This window comes from Pseudoliparis swirei, chromosome 7, assembly GCF_029220125.1.
Source record: "Pseudoliparis swirei isolate HS2019 ecotype Mariana Trench chromosome 7, NWPU_hadal_v1, whole genome shotgun sequence".
Taxonomy (NCBI): Eukaryota; Metazoa; Chordata; class Actinopteri; order Perciformes; family Liparidae; genus Pseudoliparis; species Pseudoliparis swirei.
In genome coordinates this window covers 13,609,309-13,629,222 of record NC_079394.1, presented here as the reverse complement: position 1 = coordinate 13,629,222, position 19,914 = coordinate 13,609,309, and the positions used below count along the sequence as shown (strand labels likewise).

The following is a 19,914-nucleotide window of genomic DNA, read 5'->3' as shown; positions in this document are numbered from 1 at the left end:
AGCTTAAACATCTGAACATATCAAAAAGGGAAATTTCCTGCTGAAAATGTTGAAGCACAAACATATTGGGTGGAAATGTATAACTGGAAAAGATAAGTAACACTTTAACTTCTAAATATTCAAAGATATGAATCACAAACCAAGAAATGAGAGAGAGGGGGAAACGTCAGACATGAGAACAAGAGAGAAAAATAACTAAATAAATTGAGAGACAGGAGAAAAATAAATGAAAAAAGAGAGGGAGAATCCAGGGTGAAGGATAGACGAGATCTAAACTGAGTGGATTTTCTACAAAAGCATTTGTTAAACCCTGTCAAGAAAAACATGATCAAATCACCAAAATGGTAGAATCAATAGGGAGGAGTGATTGAGCCGAACGCGCCGATATGTTTGTTATTTTTGTGGGTTAAATGAGACCTGAGAAACTCTAATGCTGGTGCTCTTCTAATATCTCTCCATATATAGACGCGCGCACGCGGCCACACAAACGTTAGTCTGTGTGTGTGTGGGGGGGGGGGGGGGGGGTTCAAAATGTATGATAAACAAGAGTGTGTGTGAGATCCGCCACTGATTAGCCTAACGTGAAACACCTGTGTGACAGAGACAGACAGCTCAGAATCTGATGAAAGCAGCCTGTCAAAACCTTTGGATTTGACAGAGAACCATAAATCTGATCCTGAAGTTGACTACATTAGGAGATGCTCAAGGCTTTTGTGAACGTTTACATGTCCTTAAATATTTTTTAGGTTTAGAAATGAGAGTTTAATCGCAGTTCAGAAAATGTTCCTGTTTCCTTAAAAAAAGTTAAAATGTCGTCAGGTTTTCAATGGGTGTGTGTGGGGAAGTCTAGAGCTGTGACGTCATCGCTAGAGGGGACAGCTTTCTGAGGAGAAAGCCGGACTTCTCCCCTCGTTAAGGCTTCTCTAGAAAAATCGGGGAAACTGTTGGATTCCATAGTCACATGTCTACGACAAGCACAAGATTCTCTACTACTTTATCAAAAAAGAATGCCTAAAGAGTAATAATTGTGACGTAGTGACGATATACAAAATTAATTTCCGCTTGCTCCTGACGCAGCTGTCCCCTCTAGCGATGACGTCACAGCTCGAGACTTCCCCACACACCCATTGAAAACTCCAGAAGGAGCGGAAAAACACATACAACTAAAATTGGAACAGTTAAATAACTAAGCTATCAAAAGAAGATGAATTATAAAGTTATAGCGAACACTTCTGTCAACATTTTAAAGGTGGTATTGTTTCTTTAGCTGAATTTATGCCGATATTGTAAGCTTTTAAGGTTTAAGCGGATTTGAAGATTTCCCCCATTGGATCCCATTCATTATTTATTCCATAAGAAAATTAATAAATTGCTGAATTTGCTGAAAATTTGAAGATACTGTAAGCTTTTTAAAGTTGAAGATTTTTTCCATAGAATCTGATGAACTAAAAATAACATAAAAGTATTTAAATATACAAAAATTTGAAACATTTGAAATACGAAAAGTCATTCCCCTCTATTCCTGAAGAAGCTGAATATTTTAATATTTGAATGGTTTAAATAGCTGAATATATGAAGGACTAGAAGAGGGACAAAAAAGGTACGGAATAAATAGAATAATAATATAAAGAAGTTTAATAAAGAAGACAAGAACAAGAGTTGGACTGCTGAAGCATTCCAACTAATTAGACAACTTATCTTAGAAAATGGGTTAATTAGATTTTTCTATGCAGTTCTTAGACTTTTAAGTATCTTAAGCGATTTCTAAAGACACACATCTAGTGATGTCATCAGTCGGCTGATGATGTCCTGTGACGGGTTCAAAGGTCATCGAGTCATCTTTGAAATAGTTCCTGAATCTTTTATTTCATGAAAGAGCTTTTTACTCGAAATTAAAAAGAATTTTAAAATGTTGTGAAAATTGTATCTGATAAAATGTTAAAAAGATTTTTTTTAAAAACTGAAATGGGAAATTCTCAAATTAAAACTTGAAAAGAAAAAACTATTGAAAACAACTTTTTTAAATTTATTTTCATTTTCACAAGAACCAGTGAAACATTTAATATGCTTTAGTTTGTATTGCTTCAATAATTCATGAAATACGATCAGATTATTATTGATGTGCAATAACGGTTTGATTTTAATCTTATATATCGTTTATATTATACATATATATATATTAATATATGTGTGTTTGTGTGTGTATGTATATATGTGTGTATATGTGTATATATATATATGTGTGTATATATATATATATATATATATATATATATAACTTACCGTTCTGCTTTCCACTCTGTTTCCTGAGATGTAAATAATCCATCTGAATAAATCAAGTTGCAGCTCACTGACACAAGTTTACTGCAGGTTACCCGCAAAACCAGACTAAAGCTTCAGGCCTGAAACCAGGTCTGCTGTGGTCCTCAAGTTTAGGAGAGGTCAGTTTATCATTAATGTACTTTTACCATAAGGAATTATGGGATGGCACTTGAGTTCTTTAAGGCAGAACTTCATATCTCAAGGAGCTTGTAGTACCATATTGCCCCACTAGAGAGCTTGTGGTACCATATTGGCATATTGAATCAGGTTCACCTGGTCCAGCCCCTAGAGATGCTGTTATAGGCTTATAGGCTGCTGGGGGACGCTTTAGGATACACTGAGCTCCTCTTCTCTCTCTCCTTACGGATGGATTTTCATCTCTCCATCACACATTATTAACTCTGCTTCCTCCCCGGAGTCCTTGTGACTTCACGTCTCATAGGGTCCATAGGCCCTGCTGATGCCCCGCCCACTCCTCTCTACCTCCATCTGCCTGATGGATCATGGAGGTCTGGATCGTGCTCCATGCCTACGACGAACTATTCATACACTCTGTCATATTCATTGAATGTGTTGTAACTCTGTAATTTTCATTCCATTTCATTTATTTATTTGAACAGGGACCATACACATTAATCAACCCAGGGGTAACGGTGTGAGTCTTAGCGAAGGCTAAATATCAACTGTAGTCCCTAATGATTCCAGAACATCTATTCTTCTGTCCATCCTGGAGAGGGATCCTCCTCTGTTGCTCTCCTGAAGGGTTCTTCCCTTTTTTTGTATTTCTTAAGAGTTGTTCATGATCCGATGTGAGGTCAAAGGTCAGGGATGTCGTATGTGTACAGACACAAATGTGTAATTTGTGATGTAGGGCTATACAAAATAAACTGAATTGAAAATTGAACCAGGTCCAGATAAAACCAGGTCCCAAGGAGCAGACTCTTTGAAGAGGCCTCTCCTATAGTTTGATTGTGTACTCATGAGGTTTCAGAGGACTAGTCCATGGTTTCAAGGATAACTTCCACAGAGACACTAAATACAACAAGGAGGTCTCACTGTGAACTGACCTTCAATGAAAGGACTGGATCCAGACCAGCTAAACCCTCTATGTGTAGCGAGTCACTGCTGGTGGTCGGTTTGGACTCAGCTTCAGGGAACAGAAACTTCAATAGACTTCATCTGATCTGGTGTCACAGCTTTAGGTCCACCATGAGGCTCAAGAGGTCTATGAGTCAGGTCCACCATGAGGCTCCAGAGGTCTATGAGTCAGGTCCACCTTGAGGCTCCAGAGGTCTATGAGTCAGGTCCACCTTGAGGCTCCAGAGGTCTATGAGTCAGGTCCACCATGAGGCTCCAGAGGTCTATGAGTCAGGTCCACCTTGAGGCTCCAGAGGTCTATGAATCAGGTCCACCATGAGGCTCCAGAGGTCTATGAGTCAGGTCCACCATGAGGCTCCAGAGGTCTATGAGTCAGGTCCACCATGAGGCTCAAGAGGTCTATGAGTCAGGTCCACCTTGAGGCTCCAGAGGTCTATGAGTCAGGTCCACCATGAGGCTCAAGAGGTCTATGAGTCAGGTCCACCTTGAGGCTCCAGAGGTGGACTATGAGTCAGGTGGTCCACCTTGAGGCTCCAGAGGTCTATGAGTCAGGTGGTCCACCTTGAGGCTCCAGAGGTGGACTATGAGTCAGGTGGTCCACCTTGAGGCTCCAGAGGTCTATGAGTCAGGTGGTCCACCATGAGGCTCAAGAGGTGGACTATGAGTCATGTGGTCCACCTTGAGGCTCCAGAGGTCTATGAGTCAGGTGGTCCACCCTGAGGCTCAAGAGGTGGACTATGAGTCAGGTGGTCCACCTTGAGGCTCCAGAGGTCTATGAGTCAGGTCCACCTTGAGGCTCCAGAGGTCTGAGTCAGGTCCACCTTGAGGCTCCAGAGGACTATGAGGTCTCGAAAAGGCTTAGCGTGTTACCATGCTAGCATTAACTTGTGTTAGCACGAGCTAATGCTAGCATGGTAATAACAAAGTATTAATAACATCATCATCCTTTTATTATTTCACTCTGACAGACAGACGTGTCGTTTACCTCTGCCCCGCCCACCTCATTAGCATAATAAGCTCAGAACATTTACCTGTGACCAGGTGGAGGTGACGGAGGTCTGCACCACCCACCAGACAGGAAGTCCTGACATCACACACACAGCTGCTGCTCTTCTACTGTACTGGTCATTATTTAGCCTCAGCCCCCCCCCCCCCCCCACACCCCTTTCTTTTGGACGAGTTTACAGAGACTGAAGCTGAATCTCCTGTTAGAAACTATTCTAACTTAACTGTATGCGCTGAAGGAAGCTGAGGCTGCAAATAGGTGTGTGTGTGTATGTGTGTGTGTCTCTGTGTGTGTGTGTGCATGTGTGTGCATGTGTGTGTGTGTGTGTCTGTGTGTCTGTGTGTTGCAGTATGCACACTTTGTACTTGGCATGCCAACTCAGCCTCAGCACTGCAATGCAGAGCTGTAGCTACATTTGGCCCAGTCATGCCACACACACATACACACAGACACACACACACACACACACAGACACATACACACGCACACAAACACACAGACACACATGCACAGACACACTGATGTTGAAGTGTCTGTATTAATATTCAACCTTGCAGTCGATAGCAGCAGAAGATGCATGTCTCTCTCTCTCTCTCGCTCTCTCTCTCTCTCTCTCTCTCTCTCTCTCTCTCTCTCTCTCTCTCTCTCTCTCGTCCTCTGCAGGGCAGTTAGACGCATTAGCTCCCTCTCTGTCCTCAGATGACTCCTCCCCCTCCTCCTCCTCCTGTCTGCCCCCCCCCCCCCCTCCTGTGTCACACCAGACGATGGGTTGACTTAGCGCAGGAGAAGAAGAAAACCTCCCAGCCATCCTGCTGCATGGAGGAGAAGCTGAGGAGGAAGAGGAGCAGAGAGGAGGTGAAGAACTGCCTGTCTACCTGTCGGTCTGTCATCCTCTAACTGTCTGTCTGTCTACCTGTCTGTCTGACTTCCTCTAATAGTCTGTGTGTGTGTGTCTGAAACTGTTTTCTGCACGGTAAACAACAATAATGCTGGTCTCTGCTGTACTGGTCTAGGCTGTACTGAATTATGCTGTATTGGGATCTACTGTACTGGACTCTACTACACTCTACTGTACTGGACTCTATTGTATTGGACTCTACTGTGCTGTATTGGACTCTACTGTACTGGACTTTAATTTAGTGGACTCTACTGTATTGGACATTAATGTACTGGACTCTACTGGACTTTAATGTACTGTACTCTACTGTACTATACTGTACTGGACTTTAATGTAGTGGACTCTACTGTATTGGACATTAATGTACTGGACTTTAATGTACTCTACTGGACTGTACTATACTGGACTCTACTGGACTGGACTTAACTATACTTTAATGTACTGGACTCTACTGAACTTGTTTTATACTGGCATCTAACAGACTACTGGACTCTGCTGGACTGTACTCAACTGGACTCTACTCTACTGAACTCTAGTATACTGGACTAAACTTAGCTCTACTGGACTGTACTGTACCCTTCTGGACTAGACTACTATATAACATCTCTACTCTGCTGAACCTCTACTTGGTAAAATGGTGAAATTTTTAACGTGTTAAAGTGTTAAAGTGATGAAGTGGTGCTCTGTCACCGTAGAAACATACTTCTGAACATGTGCACATCCTACATCCATCTCCTTCCTGAGCACCTCCTACATCCATCTCCTTGCTGAGCACCTCCTACATCCATCTCCTTGCTAAGCTCCTCCTACATCCATCTTCTTGATGAGCACCTCCTACATCCGTCTCCTTGCTGAGCACCTACTACATCCATCTCCTTGCTAAGCTCCTCCTACATCCATCTTCTTGATGAGCACCTCCTACATCCATCTCCTTGATGAGCACCTCTTATATCCATCTCCTTGCTGAGCACCTCTTATATCCATCTCCTTGCTGAGCACCTCCTATATCCATCTCCTTGCTAAGCTCCTCCTACATCCATCTCCTTGCTGAGCACCTCCTACATCCATCTCCTTGCTAAGCTCCTCCTACATCCATCTCCTTGCTGAAAACCTTCTAACATCCATCTCCTTGCTGAGCTCCTCCTACATCCATCTCCTTGCTAAGCTCCTCCTACATCCATCTCCTTGCTGAAAACCTTCTAACATCCATCTCCTTGCTGAGCTCCTCCTACATCCATCTCCTTGATGAGCACCTCCTACATCCATCTCCTTGATGAAAACCTTCTAACATCCATCTCCTTGATGAGCACCTTCTACATCCATCTCCTTGCTGAAAACCTTCCGACATCCATCTCCTTTGCCTAGCACCTCCTAGATCCAGAGGAGATACTCCTGCTCCCCGGAAGAGAAGTCATTCAGGTGCAAAAGGTCAGGCACCAAGTCAGCGGACCACGTGACGCCCCTTTGGACCTGGGTAGTAAGAGGAGAGGGGTGTCTAGTACAATCGACGTTATTCAGTTCTTCAACCTGCACAAACCTCATGCAGGTCTAGCAGAAACAGCAGAACCTCAACCGGCCCGATGAGACAACAGAGAGGATGCTGGTTGAGACTGTTCAACCCAACATGATAACCAACTGGCTCCATCAGAGAAGACGTTTTCTTCTTCAAGATAATGGACACAAACGTCTACAGAGACGAAACAAACCTTAAAGAACCACGTCAGGTTCTGCTCAACAACAGGGTGCAGATAGTCAACTGGCTTGCCTCCCTGAATACTTACCTTCCTTCAACACAGACAGGTGAAACCTTCAGACTGGAGATCTAGTTCTGCTCAGGGACCAGCAGAACGCAGTCGCTGGCCTATGTGACCTCACATCGGTCAGGTGTGTTGGCTTTAAGGCCTTTTCTATTTCGTTTAATTGTTGTATTAATTTCAAGACTTAATTAATAGCAATATGATTTCCATGTTTGTGTCAGTACTTCCCGTGTGATCACTTCCGGTTCCGGTCCGTCCGGTCCAGTAACATTTGTCAGTGGTAGAAAGCAACAGAGGACCTCATGAATCATCAGATTCTGCAGCGTTAGCTCACCAGTTGGGTCTGAAATTGTTGACATACTCAATCAAGTTTTTCGGAGGTTCTTTCCAGCTCCTGGATCAGGCAGCTAAGGGACCTCTTAGTGGTCTAACATCAGTTCATTGCAAACCCTCTTCAATCTCTACCCGGCTCTATGCAGTAAGAGGGACTTTACTGTCTGACGAAGCACTCCAATGCACCCTAACTCTGAGCCTGATCGGCCGAGCTGCTTCACTACCAACCGAGTAGTTCTGGTATCTGTAAGGGCTGATTCCACACCTCCAATTACCTGTTGGGTGCAGGAGACAGACAAGTAAACAGGCTGGGGAACCGTCACACCTGGGACCTCATCGGATCAGGAAAAACTCCCCAAATCCCTTTCAGGGTAAAAAAAAGGTAAGAACCCTTCAGGAGAGCAACAGAGGAGGATCCCTCTCCAGGATGGACAGAAGACTATATGTCATGTGACCAGATGAACAATATATGTCATGTGACCAGATGAACAATAGATGTTGTGTGACCAGATAAACAATAGATGCCATGTGACCAGATGAACAGAGTTACATAAACAATGAATATGACAGACATTATGAATATTGAGTAGTAGACATGGTCCACGATCCACACCTCCATGATCCATGAGACAGAAGGAGGTAGAGAGGAGGGGGGGCCCCAGCAAGGCCAAGGAGGTAGAATGCCGAGCCCAGGGGGCAGGATGAAGGGGTCTTTGGAGGTCTTTAGATATCTTCAGTAGTCTTTGGGAGTGAGAGACTGTATTCGGATCAGGAAGTCAACTTCTTATCTGATCAACAATTGAAAGAATGTAACTTTGGTAAGGTCAGAGGTCAGAGCTGTTGAAAGCTGCTCCGGATATATTTAATCTTGTAGTGACACATTTGAACCAATCAGGATGGAGACTTGTGAGATCAAAGAGGAGATGGAATGAATGAAAAGTGTCTCCATGATATAACTACATAAGACCGGATAATGAAAAGGATGTCCCGGTGGCTCGATGAGTCATGTTTGTTCCAGACGCACCTGAAGACATGTTGAATTCTGGAATATTGTTTCACTTTGTCTGGTGACATATATAAAACGTGTATAAATGTACATATATGTATATATGTGTGTATATATACATCTATGTATATATATATATATATAGATGAACACTAACCTCCTTGTGTTTCAGGTGTTTCAGGTGTCTCTGACCTGATGGTCTACAGTCTCCATCTGCTCATCTCAACACCTTTGACCTGAGAACCCCCCCCCCCCGCCCTCCCCACGGCCTGCTCTGACCTCTGACCTCATTGCTCCTCCATAACAACATGCATCTGAAGCGTTCTGGAGGTTATATCTACAGGATCCCCGACACTTGAGCGCTCTGGACCGCCTCCTCCTTCATTTCCTGTCCCGCCCTCCTCCAGACCGTCCACCATGTCAGAGGGGCTGCTGCAGGTGGAGATCCCGGACTTCGGCAGCAGTGTGCTGGGGAGCCTGAACGAGCAGCGGCTGCTGGGTCACTACTGCGACGTGTCCGTCCTGGTGCAGGGTCAGGCCTTCAAGGCTCACCGGGCCGTCCTCGCCGCCTCCTCACTCTATTTCAGGGACCTCTTCAGTTCCGCCGGCGACTCCTCGTCCTCTGCGTCGGTGTTCGAGCTGCCGTCCTCGGTGACGCCGATGTGCTTCCAGCAGATCCTGTCGTTCTGCTACACGGGTCGCCTCAGCATGGCTGCCAGCGAGCAGCTGGTCCTCATGTACACCGCCGGGTACCTGCAGATCCAGAACATCGTGGAGCGTGGCATGGAGCTGATGATGATGAAGGCCTCTTCGTCCTGCTCGCCTCTCTGCTGCGACTCACAGGTGGGTGTGTCCACCTGTGTCCATGTACCTGTGTCACAGATAGACCACACGTAGACCGCAATCCAGGTAGACCACATACAGACCACAATCCAGGTAGACCACAAATAGACCACATTCCAGGTAGACCACATAGAGTCTCGATGAGGCTGCTTAAAGATGGTTCTCCTTTAATGTGCACCTTTCTGTTAGATATTGTCAATGTGTCTTTGCTAACAGTTCATGTACCACATTCCTTCAAAGTAGCTGTAAGTAAACCTCTCCTGAAGAAGCCATTCTGGATCCAGAGAAAGTAGTCAGTTTCAGTCAGGATTTAGAAAACACAACAGAGACAGAATATGACAGGGTTATGACTCATATCTGTACTGGTCTTGTTAGACCTTAGTGCTGATAGAGGACTCCTCTCTGTACTGGTCTTGTTAGAGTTTGATAACAGCAGCATCTGGTGGGCACTGTAGGAACTGCACTGTAGGAACTGCAGGAACTGCAGCTGGACGCACTTTAAAACTGAGGCTGCTGATTGGCCGGAACTTTCTCTGACCACCCCAACTAGTGTCTCGGCTGGTGTTTTGTTTCCTCCTCCTCTCTTTTAACCTTTATTAGCTGGTTAATCTTTTTATAAACAGACTACCTCAGCAGACGAGCTTGGGGGCTTCGACGTGCCGATGGTCCAGCAGAACAGCACCCCCCACCTGCAGGAGTCCAGTCCAGACCAGCCGGCCCCAAGCCCGGAGGAGCTGCTGCTGGCTGTGAGCAGGATCAAACAGGAGAGAGCCGACACACCTCCTGCTGAGGAGAACAGAAGAGGAGCAAGAAGAGGAGAGGAGGCTAGGTGGGGAGAAGTATACACATGCACCATACAGCACTGTAGAGAACTGTGAAGAACCATAGAGAACCTCAGAGAACCCTACAGCACCGTACAGAACCATAGAGCACCGTAGAGCACCCTACAGAATCGTCCATGTTCCTTGCCTTTGGTATAATGAATACGTTCTGCTGTGTGGTCTCTGCCTGGTCCATCTGGTCTTGTTTGTTCTGTCCTCAGAGGGGAACCTTCGGGGGACTTTCAGGTCACCAGGAGCAGTGCTGTGTGCTACCTGGGTACAGGTGGCGGTTTGGTTCCAGGGCTGCAGTCCTACCTGCTGGCCAACGGGGAGCGCTCCAGTCCAGGAGGCTCGAGCCTTCCCACAGACTCCCCTCCCTCTCACCCCACTACGGAGGAGGAGTTAGAGGAGGACTACTACGGAAACACCGTCCAGCCCGGACTCTACCAACACATCTACGGACATCCCGGAAACCCCTACAGTAAGTTACATGATGGTACGATCCATTGATGTGTTATAGTCTAAAAACTACATGTATAGTCTAGTTCCTCAGCTCTAAACGTCCTTCAGGTTTTCCTTCATGAGCGTCACCAAAGTCCTTCGACCAATGAGCCAGATGCTTCTGGACATCCCGGTTCACCCACTCACAGTTCCCCATATCTCTGTTTTATGTTGTGGTCCTGGTTGTGTGACACATCCCTTCTCGTTGCTTCTCGTTGGTCCAGTCCAAGAGAAGATGGAGATGGTTTCCCTCCCGCCGGCTAACGAGCGGAGGCCCTGCGTGCTGGTTGGTCGGGACAACATGGCGCTCCCCGCCAGCCTGATCAGTCAGATCGGGTATCGCTGCCACCCGTCGCTCTACACCGAGGGAGACCCGGGAGAGAAGGTGGAGCTGGTGGCAGGTAGGACCAGGGATGGATTAACCAACGGGCCTACCGGGCCCAGGCCCAGGGGCCCATGAGCTCAGGGGGCCCCTGGGCCTGAGCCTCCGTGCGTGACGTCGCTGTGATTAACATTGTATTGATATGAATATGATGATATGACACGATGCGCCGTAGCCGGTATATGCTGGGCTTAAGTCATTCATGTCAGTAACAGGGCCCCAATAGTCCTACTGAGGGATGGATTACCGAACGAGCCTACCGGCACCAGGGGACCATGAGCTCAGGGGGCCCATGAGCTCAGGGGCCCGTGAGCCCAGGGGCCCATGAGCTCAGGGGGCCCGTGAGCTCAGGGGGCCCGTGAGTTCAGGGGGCCCGTGAGCTCAGGGGGCCCATGAGCTCAGGGGCCCGTGAGCCCAGGGGCCCGTGAGTTCAGGGGGCCCGTGAGCTCAGGGGGCCCATGAGCTCAGGGGCCCGTGAGCTCAGGGGGCCCCTGGGCCTGAGCCTCCTCGCGTGACGTCGCTGTTATTAACATTGTATTGATATGAATATGATGATATGACACGATGCGCCGTAGCCGGTATATGCTAGGCTTAAGTCATTCATGTCAGTAACAGGGCCCCAATAGTCCTACTGAGGGATGGATTACCGAACGAGCCTACCGGCACCAGGGGCCCATGAGCTCAGGGGGCCCCTAATCCAGAGCCTCTGCGTGAAGTAGCTGTTATTAACTTTGTATTGATATGATGATATGACACGATGTGCCATAGCTGGTATATGCTAGGCTGAAGTCATTCATGTCATAGTCATATAATTCGCGTTATGTTGTCTGCTCAGCTCCGGTATCGTTGTTCCATACGGACTGTTTTGTTAGCGATGTAAAAAAATATATATATATATATTTTTTAATTGGATTTTTTTCTTTTTCTTTTTCGGGTGGGGGGGGGGGGGGCCTTGACACGTCCAGGCCCAGGGGCCCGTGGTTTCTTAATCCGTCCATGGGTAGGACACTAAGCACCTGTCCGGCTGAAGATGGTGCACCAGGTAGTGAACCATGTTGTAATGCTGTGTGTGCAGGTTCAGGTGTGTTCATGACACGAGGGCAGCTGATGAACTGCCACCTGTGTGCTGGGGTCAAACACAAGGTGCTGCTCAGGAGACTGTTGGCTACCTTCTTCGACAGGTGAGCTGATCACTTCTTGTTAGTATAAAGACTGGGAGCAGTGGGACACTGTTGGTGGGGTTCTATATACCCTGTTGGCCTGTTGGTGGGGGTCAGCCCATGGCCTGGACATGGCCTCCTTTGCCCTGCTAATGCTCCCCCTCCTCTGGAGGTCCACCCTTGACCCTGTTCACGTGGAGGTCCACCCTGAACCCTCAGTTTCCTTCACATCCTGTTTTACATAATGGTTCTGTGGGGGGGAAGGGGAGGGTCTAAAGCTCAATGTATGTGCTGATTGGGATGTTTTGGTTTCCATAGAAACACTCTGGCCAATAGCTGTGGGACGGGGATCCGCTCCTCCACCAATGATCCGAGCAGAAAACCTCTGGAAAACCGAGTGTTAAACACTGTGAAACGTAAGACACACACACGCGCACACACAGACACACACACACAGATACACACACACACACACAAGCACACAAGCGCACACACACACACACATGCACACAAAGACACACACACACACACACAATTATTTTTACACTATTTGGGAAATATTGAGACATTTCTCTTCCTCTTCATCCTCCTTCCCCCCCTCCCCCTCCCCCTCAGTCTACTGTCAGAACTTTGCTCCTAACTTCAAGGAGAGTGAGATGAACGTCATCGCAGCGGACATGTGCACCAACGCCCGAAGAGTCCGCAAACGTTGGCTCCCCAAGATTCAGTCTCTCCTCCACGACAGCCTCCCCACCTCCTCTCACACCCGCAGAGCTAAGAGGGGAGGAGGAGGAGCAGGAGGAGAAGCCGCGCTGCAGCCCTTTGAGCTGGACCTGCGGCAGCTCAGCGCCTCCTACCTCGGCCTGGAGGCCTCGCTGTACGGCGAGCGACTGGAGAAGGAGGCGGCGACCATCCTGCCTCCCCGTGTGGGAGGAGGAGCAGCTGGGCGTCAGGAGGAGGAGGAAGCATGTGGGGAAGGGAGGCTACAGACTGAACTACCCCCAGAACTCCCCCTCTCTTCCTCTGCCTCTTCTTCCTCCTCCTCCTCCTCCCCTCAGCCTGCAGAGCCCGCCACTTCTCACAGGGAATTGGTGGACAGAGAAGAAAGGGGGGTGGAGCCTCTGGAAGACAGCCAATAAGCTTTCTATTGCATATGCCTACCTGTATGTAAATAACACAATAGCTACCTGTCTGTCTTTCACTACCTGAGACAGACTGTCTGTCCCCCTACCTCACTTCCTGTGTTTCTGTCCCTCTACCTCACTTCCTGTGTTTCTGTCCCCCTACCTCACTTCCTGTGTGTCTGTCCCCCTATCTCACTTCCTGTCCACCTGTCTTCCCACTGTGCAACATACCTTTCTGTCCTCTGGTCAGCTGCATGTAAACAGCCTCCTGCAGTCCAGCACACTGATGAAGATGATGATAATGATGGTGATGATCAAGATGATGGTGATGATGATGGTGATGATGATGGTGATGATGATGAAGATGATGATGGTGATGATGATGCTAATGACAATAAAGCTTCTTGATAATCAATCTGCTGTTTCTGGGTTTTCTGTTAGATCTGAACAGAAGCATTTCAAAATGTGGAGATCTGTCAATCACTTTGTAGCCCCGCCCTAAAGCATCCCCTGCTTTAGGTTCTGTTTGACCATAATAAATGGACCTAAATGACCATCATGCTGTATTGAAGAAGACTTGAAGGACTTTACAAAACTTCATGAATTAAAGCTGCATTATCTCTCCTGACCACCAGGGGCGACTCCTCTGGTTGTATAGAAGTCTATGCTCCATGTGTTACAGCTGCATTCTCTCTCCTGAGCACCAGGGGGTGATAAGCAAACCACTAGAATAATTAAACAATACTACATGATAGAACTAAATAACTAACATCAGATAAATAGCTCCTACAGACACGTTTTCACTCATAAATATGTAGAGTATCTGTTCCTTGTGGATTTGATTATGGTGTAATTATGATAACTTCATCATTCATGTGTAGATACTCCGCTGAAAGAAGATGTGGAAATGTGTAATACGTGGCAAGGGGAGGTCAATAAAAATAAGAATCAACACAAATCTCAATTAATTTTATTTGACTGAATGTTTTTGTTCTTGTTTTTCTCAAGTTCTCAATTGATCTGATCAATAATGTGGTATTGTTCAATGTTACGCATAACAGTTGATTGACATGTATGTTTATCCAATAGGAAGCCCTATGTTGGTAGGCTGTGGACCAATAGGATGAGGGAGTGAATGTGTGGGGCGAGGGTCAGATACGGAGTGAGCTGGGGAATAAACATGTCAATTTAGTACAGTTTGTCTCACGCGCATTACTAAGCGAACTCGACATGGTGTCAGAAGTGCTGTGTAGCTAAAGCAGGATATGTAACAGTTGTACTACTGTAGGGACGTCGGTCAAAGTTCGGAAGAAGAGTTCGGTGAAGTTTGATGAGTGATAACGAGCAGGACGGGGAGGCAGCTAACGTCAGCATGGCGGCTAACACACCCAGCGCTACGTTTAACATCCAGCCGCCGGAGCCCTTTGATTTTTCCAAGCCGAACGACTGGACAAAATGGATTCGGAGATTTGAGAGATTCCGTCAGGCAAGCAACCTGTCAGCAAGCTCCGAAGTCAACCAGGTGAACACCGTGATATACTGCATTGTGGGTTCGATCCCTGCTCTCCCCATTAGTTACAAGTCGAAGTGTCCTTGAGCAAGGCACTGAACCCCCAGTTGCTTCCCGGGCACTTCACCGCAGCCCACTGCTCCTTAATAACTAAGGATGGGTTAAATGCAGAGAACTAATTTCCCCTTGGGGATTAATAAAAGTGTATATTCTTATGCAGGGCTCTCAAGTTTTGAAGACAGGCAAGCGTGACATTTCCATCAGCCCCCCCCCCCCCCCCCAGACGGAAATCAGTCAGTCGCGCGCAATTCCAGGATGCTTTATTGTCATTGGTTGCTGGATTAAATCTCACCCAGATACAACAGATACAGGGTTTTTTCTGATTGGCTATTGTGTAGCCCATTTCTTTTTTTTGATTGGCTGATAAGTGGCTCCTCACATCAGAACTCCAGGGGAGCGCTTGATTCCTCCACGGTGAGGGCGCACATTAAAACATTAAATAGCCGAGAGTTTTTTTCAGCATGAGAAATACGATGTGTGGCGGGAGTGCGTGACTTAAGACCGAAATGCGTGAGTCTCACGCTCAATGTGTGACACTTGAGAGCCCTGCTGCATGGGAGATGACGCAGATGACGTCTTGAGAGGCTTAAAACTAAACGCTCCAGACCAGCAAGTATACGCAAAAGTGAGAGACGGATTTGAGTCTTCATTGTTAGAAAGAACATTGTATATGAGCGCGCGCGTTTTAACATGCGCAAACAGGAGGCAAATGAAACAGTGGACGTTTTTGTAACTGCCTTACACGCATTAGCGGAACACTGCAATTATGGGACATTGCATGACGAGCTAATCAGAGATAGGATTGTAGTGGGATTGGCTGATGCAAGGCTCTCCGAACGCATGCAGATGGAGAAGGATTTAGACCTGGAAAAAGCGCTTAACATGGCAAGACAATCAGAGGAGATAAGAAAGCAACAAAACACACTGAGGAGTGATGCCAGTAGTGTAGTGCAGATGGATGCAGCCACTGTGGATAGAGTGTTTGAAAGCAGAAAGCAAAAAGAGAAGCCCACGTTTAACACATACAAAAGTGATGGAGCGAAGACACACTTCAGGAGCCAGAGTAAATATACACATAGCTCCCAGTGCTACAAATGTGGTGGCTCACCTCACCCTCGACATGAGTGCCCTGCCAACGATGCAAAGTGTCATTCATGTGGAAAGAAAGGACACTTGTCGTGCAGGCGAAAACGTGGACGGTATTGAGACGGAGGAGGAGGATGAAAGTTTCTTCCTGGGTTCTGTGACGTCCGACAAAGCTGCATGGACCGCTAACATAGGAATAAGGAACACCACAATCAGGTTCAAACTCGACACCGGAGCGGATGTCACTGCTGTGTCACAGACTGATATGAACCGCATATTTTCCGGCACACAGCAGCCTGTTCTCCAGAAAGAGAGACCTTTGCTTGGTCCGGGACGGATGCCGCTGGAGGTGTCAGGATTCGCCAGACTGCATGCTGAGACCATGCAGAAGGTTTACGTGGTCAAAAATCTGAGCACGCCCTTGCTCGGATTTCCAGCCATTACAGCCCTTGGCGTGCTCAAACGTGTTGCCAGCATAGATTTGAACACTCTCAAGGCGACGTACCCTAGACTGTGCAGTGGGCTAGGTGAGGTGAAACGGGCATATCACATAAATCTTCAACCAAATGCTGTGCCTTTCTCACTGAAAACCCCTAGGAGAATTCCACTGCCGCTGGTGGGGAAAGTCAAGGAAGAGCTCCAGCGAATGGAAAAGCTGGGCGTCATCAGCCGCGTGGAGGAGCCAACAGACTGGTGTGCCGGTATGGTGGTTGTACCAAAGAAAAACAGTACACGTCTGAGACTGTGTGTGGATTATACTGGCCTGAATGAGTATGTGTGCCGTGAAAAGTACATTCTGCCGTCTGTGGATCAGTCCCTCGGAATGCTTGCGAGCAAAAGTGTGCAGTAAATTGGATGTTAACATGGGGTTCTGGCAGATCCCCTTAGCCGAAGAGACAGTCATGTACACCACATACATAACACCCTTCGGGCGGTTCCATTTTAACCGCCTTCCCTTCGGCATCAACTCAGCACCCGAACACTTTCAGTGCATGATGGCGGAAGTCATAGAGGGGTTGGAGGGTGTGGTCTGCCACATCGATGACTTACTAGTGTGGGGACGGGACCAAGATGAGCATGACACTCGACTCCATGCTGTGCTACAAAGAGTGGAGAAAGCAGGCATCACTCTGAATGTGGAAAAGTGTGACATCTCCAAGAGCGAGATGGCCTTTTTGGGCCACATCATCTCAGTCACGGGCATCCGGCCCGATCCGAAGAAGACGGAGGCTATCACGGAGATGAAGGAGCCCACAAATGTGAGTGAGATGAGGAGTTTTCTCGGCATGGTCAACCAGCTGGGAAAATTCATTCCTCAGCTGGCCGAAAAGGACAAAGCACTCCGCGACCTCCTCTCGAAAAAGAACTGCTGGGTGTGGGGCACGGACCAGGCAATGGCGTTTAAGGAGCTGAAGGAGGCACTTGCTTCTCCTCCAGTGCTGGCCATGTATGACCCAAACAGGGACACTAAAGTATCAGCCGATGCATCTTCGTATGGCTTGGGAGGCGTTATTCTCCAGAAGGTGGACGGTGAATGGTGTCCTGTGGCTTATGCATCGCGGTCACTCTCTCCAACTGAACAACGCTATGCACAAGTTGAAAAGGAGGCTCTAGGCCTCACATGGGCCTGTGAACGGTTCCGGGATTTCCTCCTGGGAAAGCATTTCATCCTGGAGACCGACCATAAGCCTCTTCTCAGCCTACTTGGAGCCCAAGCACTTGATCTTCTGCCGCCAAGAATTTAGCGCTTCAGAATGAGGCTCATGCGCTACTCGTATTCAATCATACATGTGCCAGGGAAGTCACTCTGGACAGCAGACACACTGTCACGCTCGCCTGTGAAAGCGAGCATGTCCCCAGATGAAAACGAACTGATGGAGAGCACAAACATATATGTGGACTGTATCATGGAAAATCTGCCTGCCAGCCCCTCATACATAGGAAATCTGAAAGAGCAGCTCAAAGCTGACAGTGTCTGCTCACGGGTCATGACGCTGTGCAGAGAAGGATGGCCAGCGCATGTCAAACAGGAATCAGTGCTGAAAAACTACTGGCTAGAGCGAGCCACACTCACAGTGGAAGACGGTTTGCTCCTCAAAGACTCACGGCTGGTAATACCTGCAACACTGCGGAACGACGTGCTAGCCAAGCTGCATGAAGGACACCAAGGTGTCGTGAAATGTAAAGCGCGCGCACGCCAGGCTGTGTGGTGGCCGGGACTTGGTCAGCAGATAAACGACATGGTAAACAAATGCAGAACATGCATACAAGAGAGACACAATCACAATGAGCCGCTCATGCCCTCAGAGCTCCCTGACCGACCATGGCAGAAGTTGGGGGCGGACCTCTTTGAACTGTTTGGAAAGACGTACTTACTGGTCGTCGACTACTTCTCGAGATATATTGAGATTGCACTCTTATCTCACACCAGGTCCACCGACATCGTCACGCATCTAAAGTCAATCTTCGCTCGCCATGGCATCCCGGAGGTAATGATGTCAGATAACGGACCTCAGTTTTCTGGACAGGCCTTCGCCTTGTTTGCAGCTGCATACGGATTCAGACATGTCACCAGCAGCCCGAGGTTCCCGCAAAGTAACGGCGAAGCAGAACGGGCGGTTCAGACGGTGAAAACCTTCTAAAGAAGGCAGATGACCCCTACCTGGCTCTACTCGCTTATAGAGCCACTCCTCTTCAGAACGGATACAGCCCGGCTCAGCTTCTCATGGGCCGACGTTTACGCACCACGGTGCCAACCGTTCCCTCTCATCTGGACCCTACACTGCCTGACAGCCATGCACTGGCTCAGAAGGAAAAGGAGAAGAGGATGTCAGATGCTGCACACTATAACAGGCGTCACCGTGCAAAAATGCACAGCGTCTTTCACCAGGAGAACATGTATGGGTCACCGACGCCAAGACGTCTGGAACTGTGATCCAGAACCACTCTACTCCAAGATCTTATATGGTGGATTTACCTCAGGGGGTGGTGAGACGCAACCGCCTGCATCTGATACCTCCACAGGCGCCGACACAAGAGAGGACTTCACCACAGCAGCACATGTCAGAGCAGGCTCCCATGCCACCTGCTGTGACACCTCCAGTGTTACCTGCAGAGACTCCCAATCTCAGAACTAGGTCTGGGAGAGCCATCATTGAGCCCACTAGGCTTAACTTGTGAATTGAAATGAAATGAAAGAAATCTCTGAAATATATGTTGAGTTATTGTTGTGTTAGGGTGTCATGGTTATGTGAAAGCTTAGTTGAATCTAATACGTTTAGTTAAAGCACTTCATGTTACAATGTGAGAATGCAGGGAACTGCAGTTGCTTAATTAATGCACTTGTTTCATACAAGTTCCAATGCTCACCAAAGTGCCTAACATTGTTCTCCTTACAGGGTTCGAATGGTCTGATGGAAACAATAGTTTATTCTCTGTTCTTAAAAGGGAAGATGTGCTGTTGTTCAATGTTACGCATAACAGTTGATTGACATGTATGTTTATCCAATAGGAAGCCCTATGTTGGTAGGCTGTGGACCAATAGGATGAGGGAGTGAATGTGTGGGGCGAGGGTCAGATACGGAGTGAGCTGGGGAATAAACATGTCAACTTCAGCACACAGTTTGTCTCACGCGCATTACTAAGCGAACCCGACAAATAACAGATGAGTTATTATATCAATAACAGATCAGTTATTGTATCAATAAAAGATCCGTTATCAGCGGGCTTCTACGCTGCCGCTCTGCATGCTGGGAGACGGAGTTCCATTGACGGCGCCATTCTGAACCAGGTATACCTCCCCAGCCAATCATGGCCACCCAGCCATCGCTTTCAGCCAATCCCCGAACCCTAACTCCCTCATCGGACAATCACAGCGCTTCACTTACCTCAGCGTCCAATCACACCCCTGCGAACGCCCCCGCAGCCAACCAGCGTTCCTCACGCACCAGGCTAGCCAATCCAGTCACAACAACATCAACGATGCCGTTCACCACTGCGCCTGCGCA

The 19,914-nt window shown here is 47.7% G+C and overlaps 1 protein-coding gene across 1 annotated transcript; it reads left to right on the top strand.

Annotated features, from left to right (window-relative positions):
• Positions 1 to 6,339: 6,339 nt before the first annotated feature.
• On the top strand, positions 6,340 to 13,666 carry LOC130196769 (nucleus accumbens-associated protein 2-like). The gene is made up of 8 exons (XM_056419107.1): positions 6,340 to 7,796; positions 8,593 to 9,263; positions 9,887 to 10,092; positions 10,306 to 10,565; positions 10,810 to 10,986; positions 12,043 to 12,148; positions 12,446 to 12,543; positions 12,743 to 13,666. The coding sequence occupies exons 2-8, from the start codon at positions 8,838 to 8,840 to the stop codon at positions 13,264 to 13,266; spliced, it is 1,797 nt and encodes a 598-aa protein (XP_056275082.1). The 5' UTR covers positions 6,340 to 7,796; positions 8,593 to 8,837; the 3' UTR covers positions 13,267 to 13,666.
• Positions 13,667 to 19,914: the final 6,248 nt, after the last annotated feature.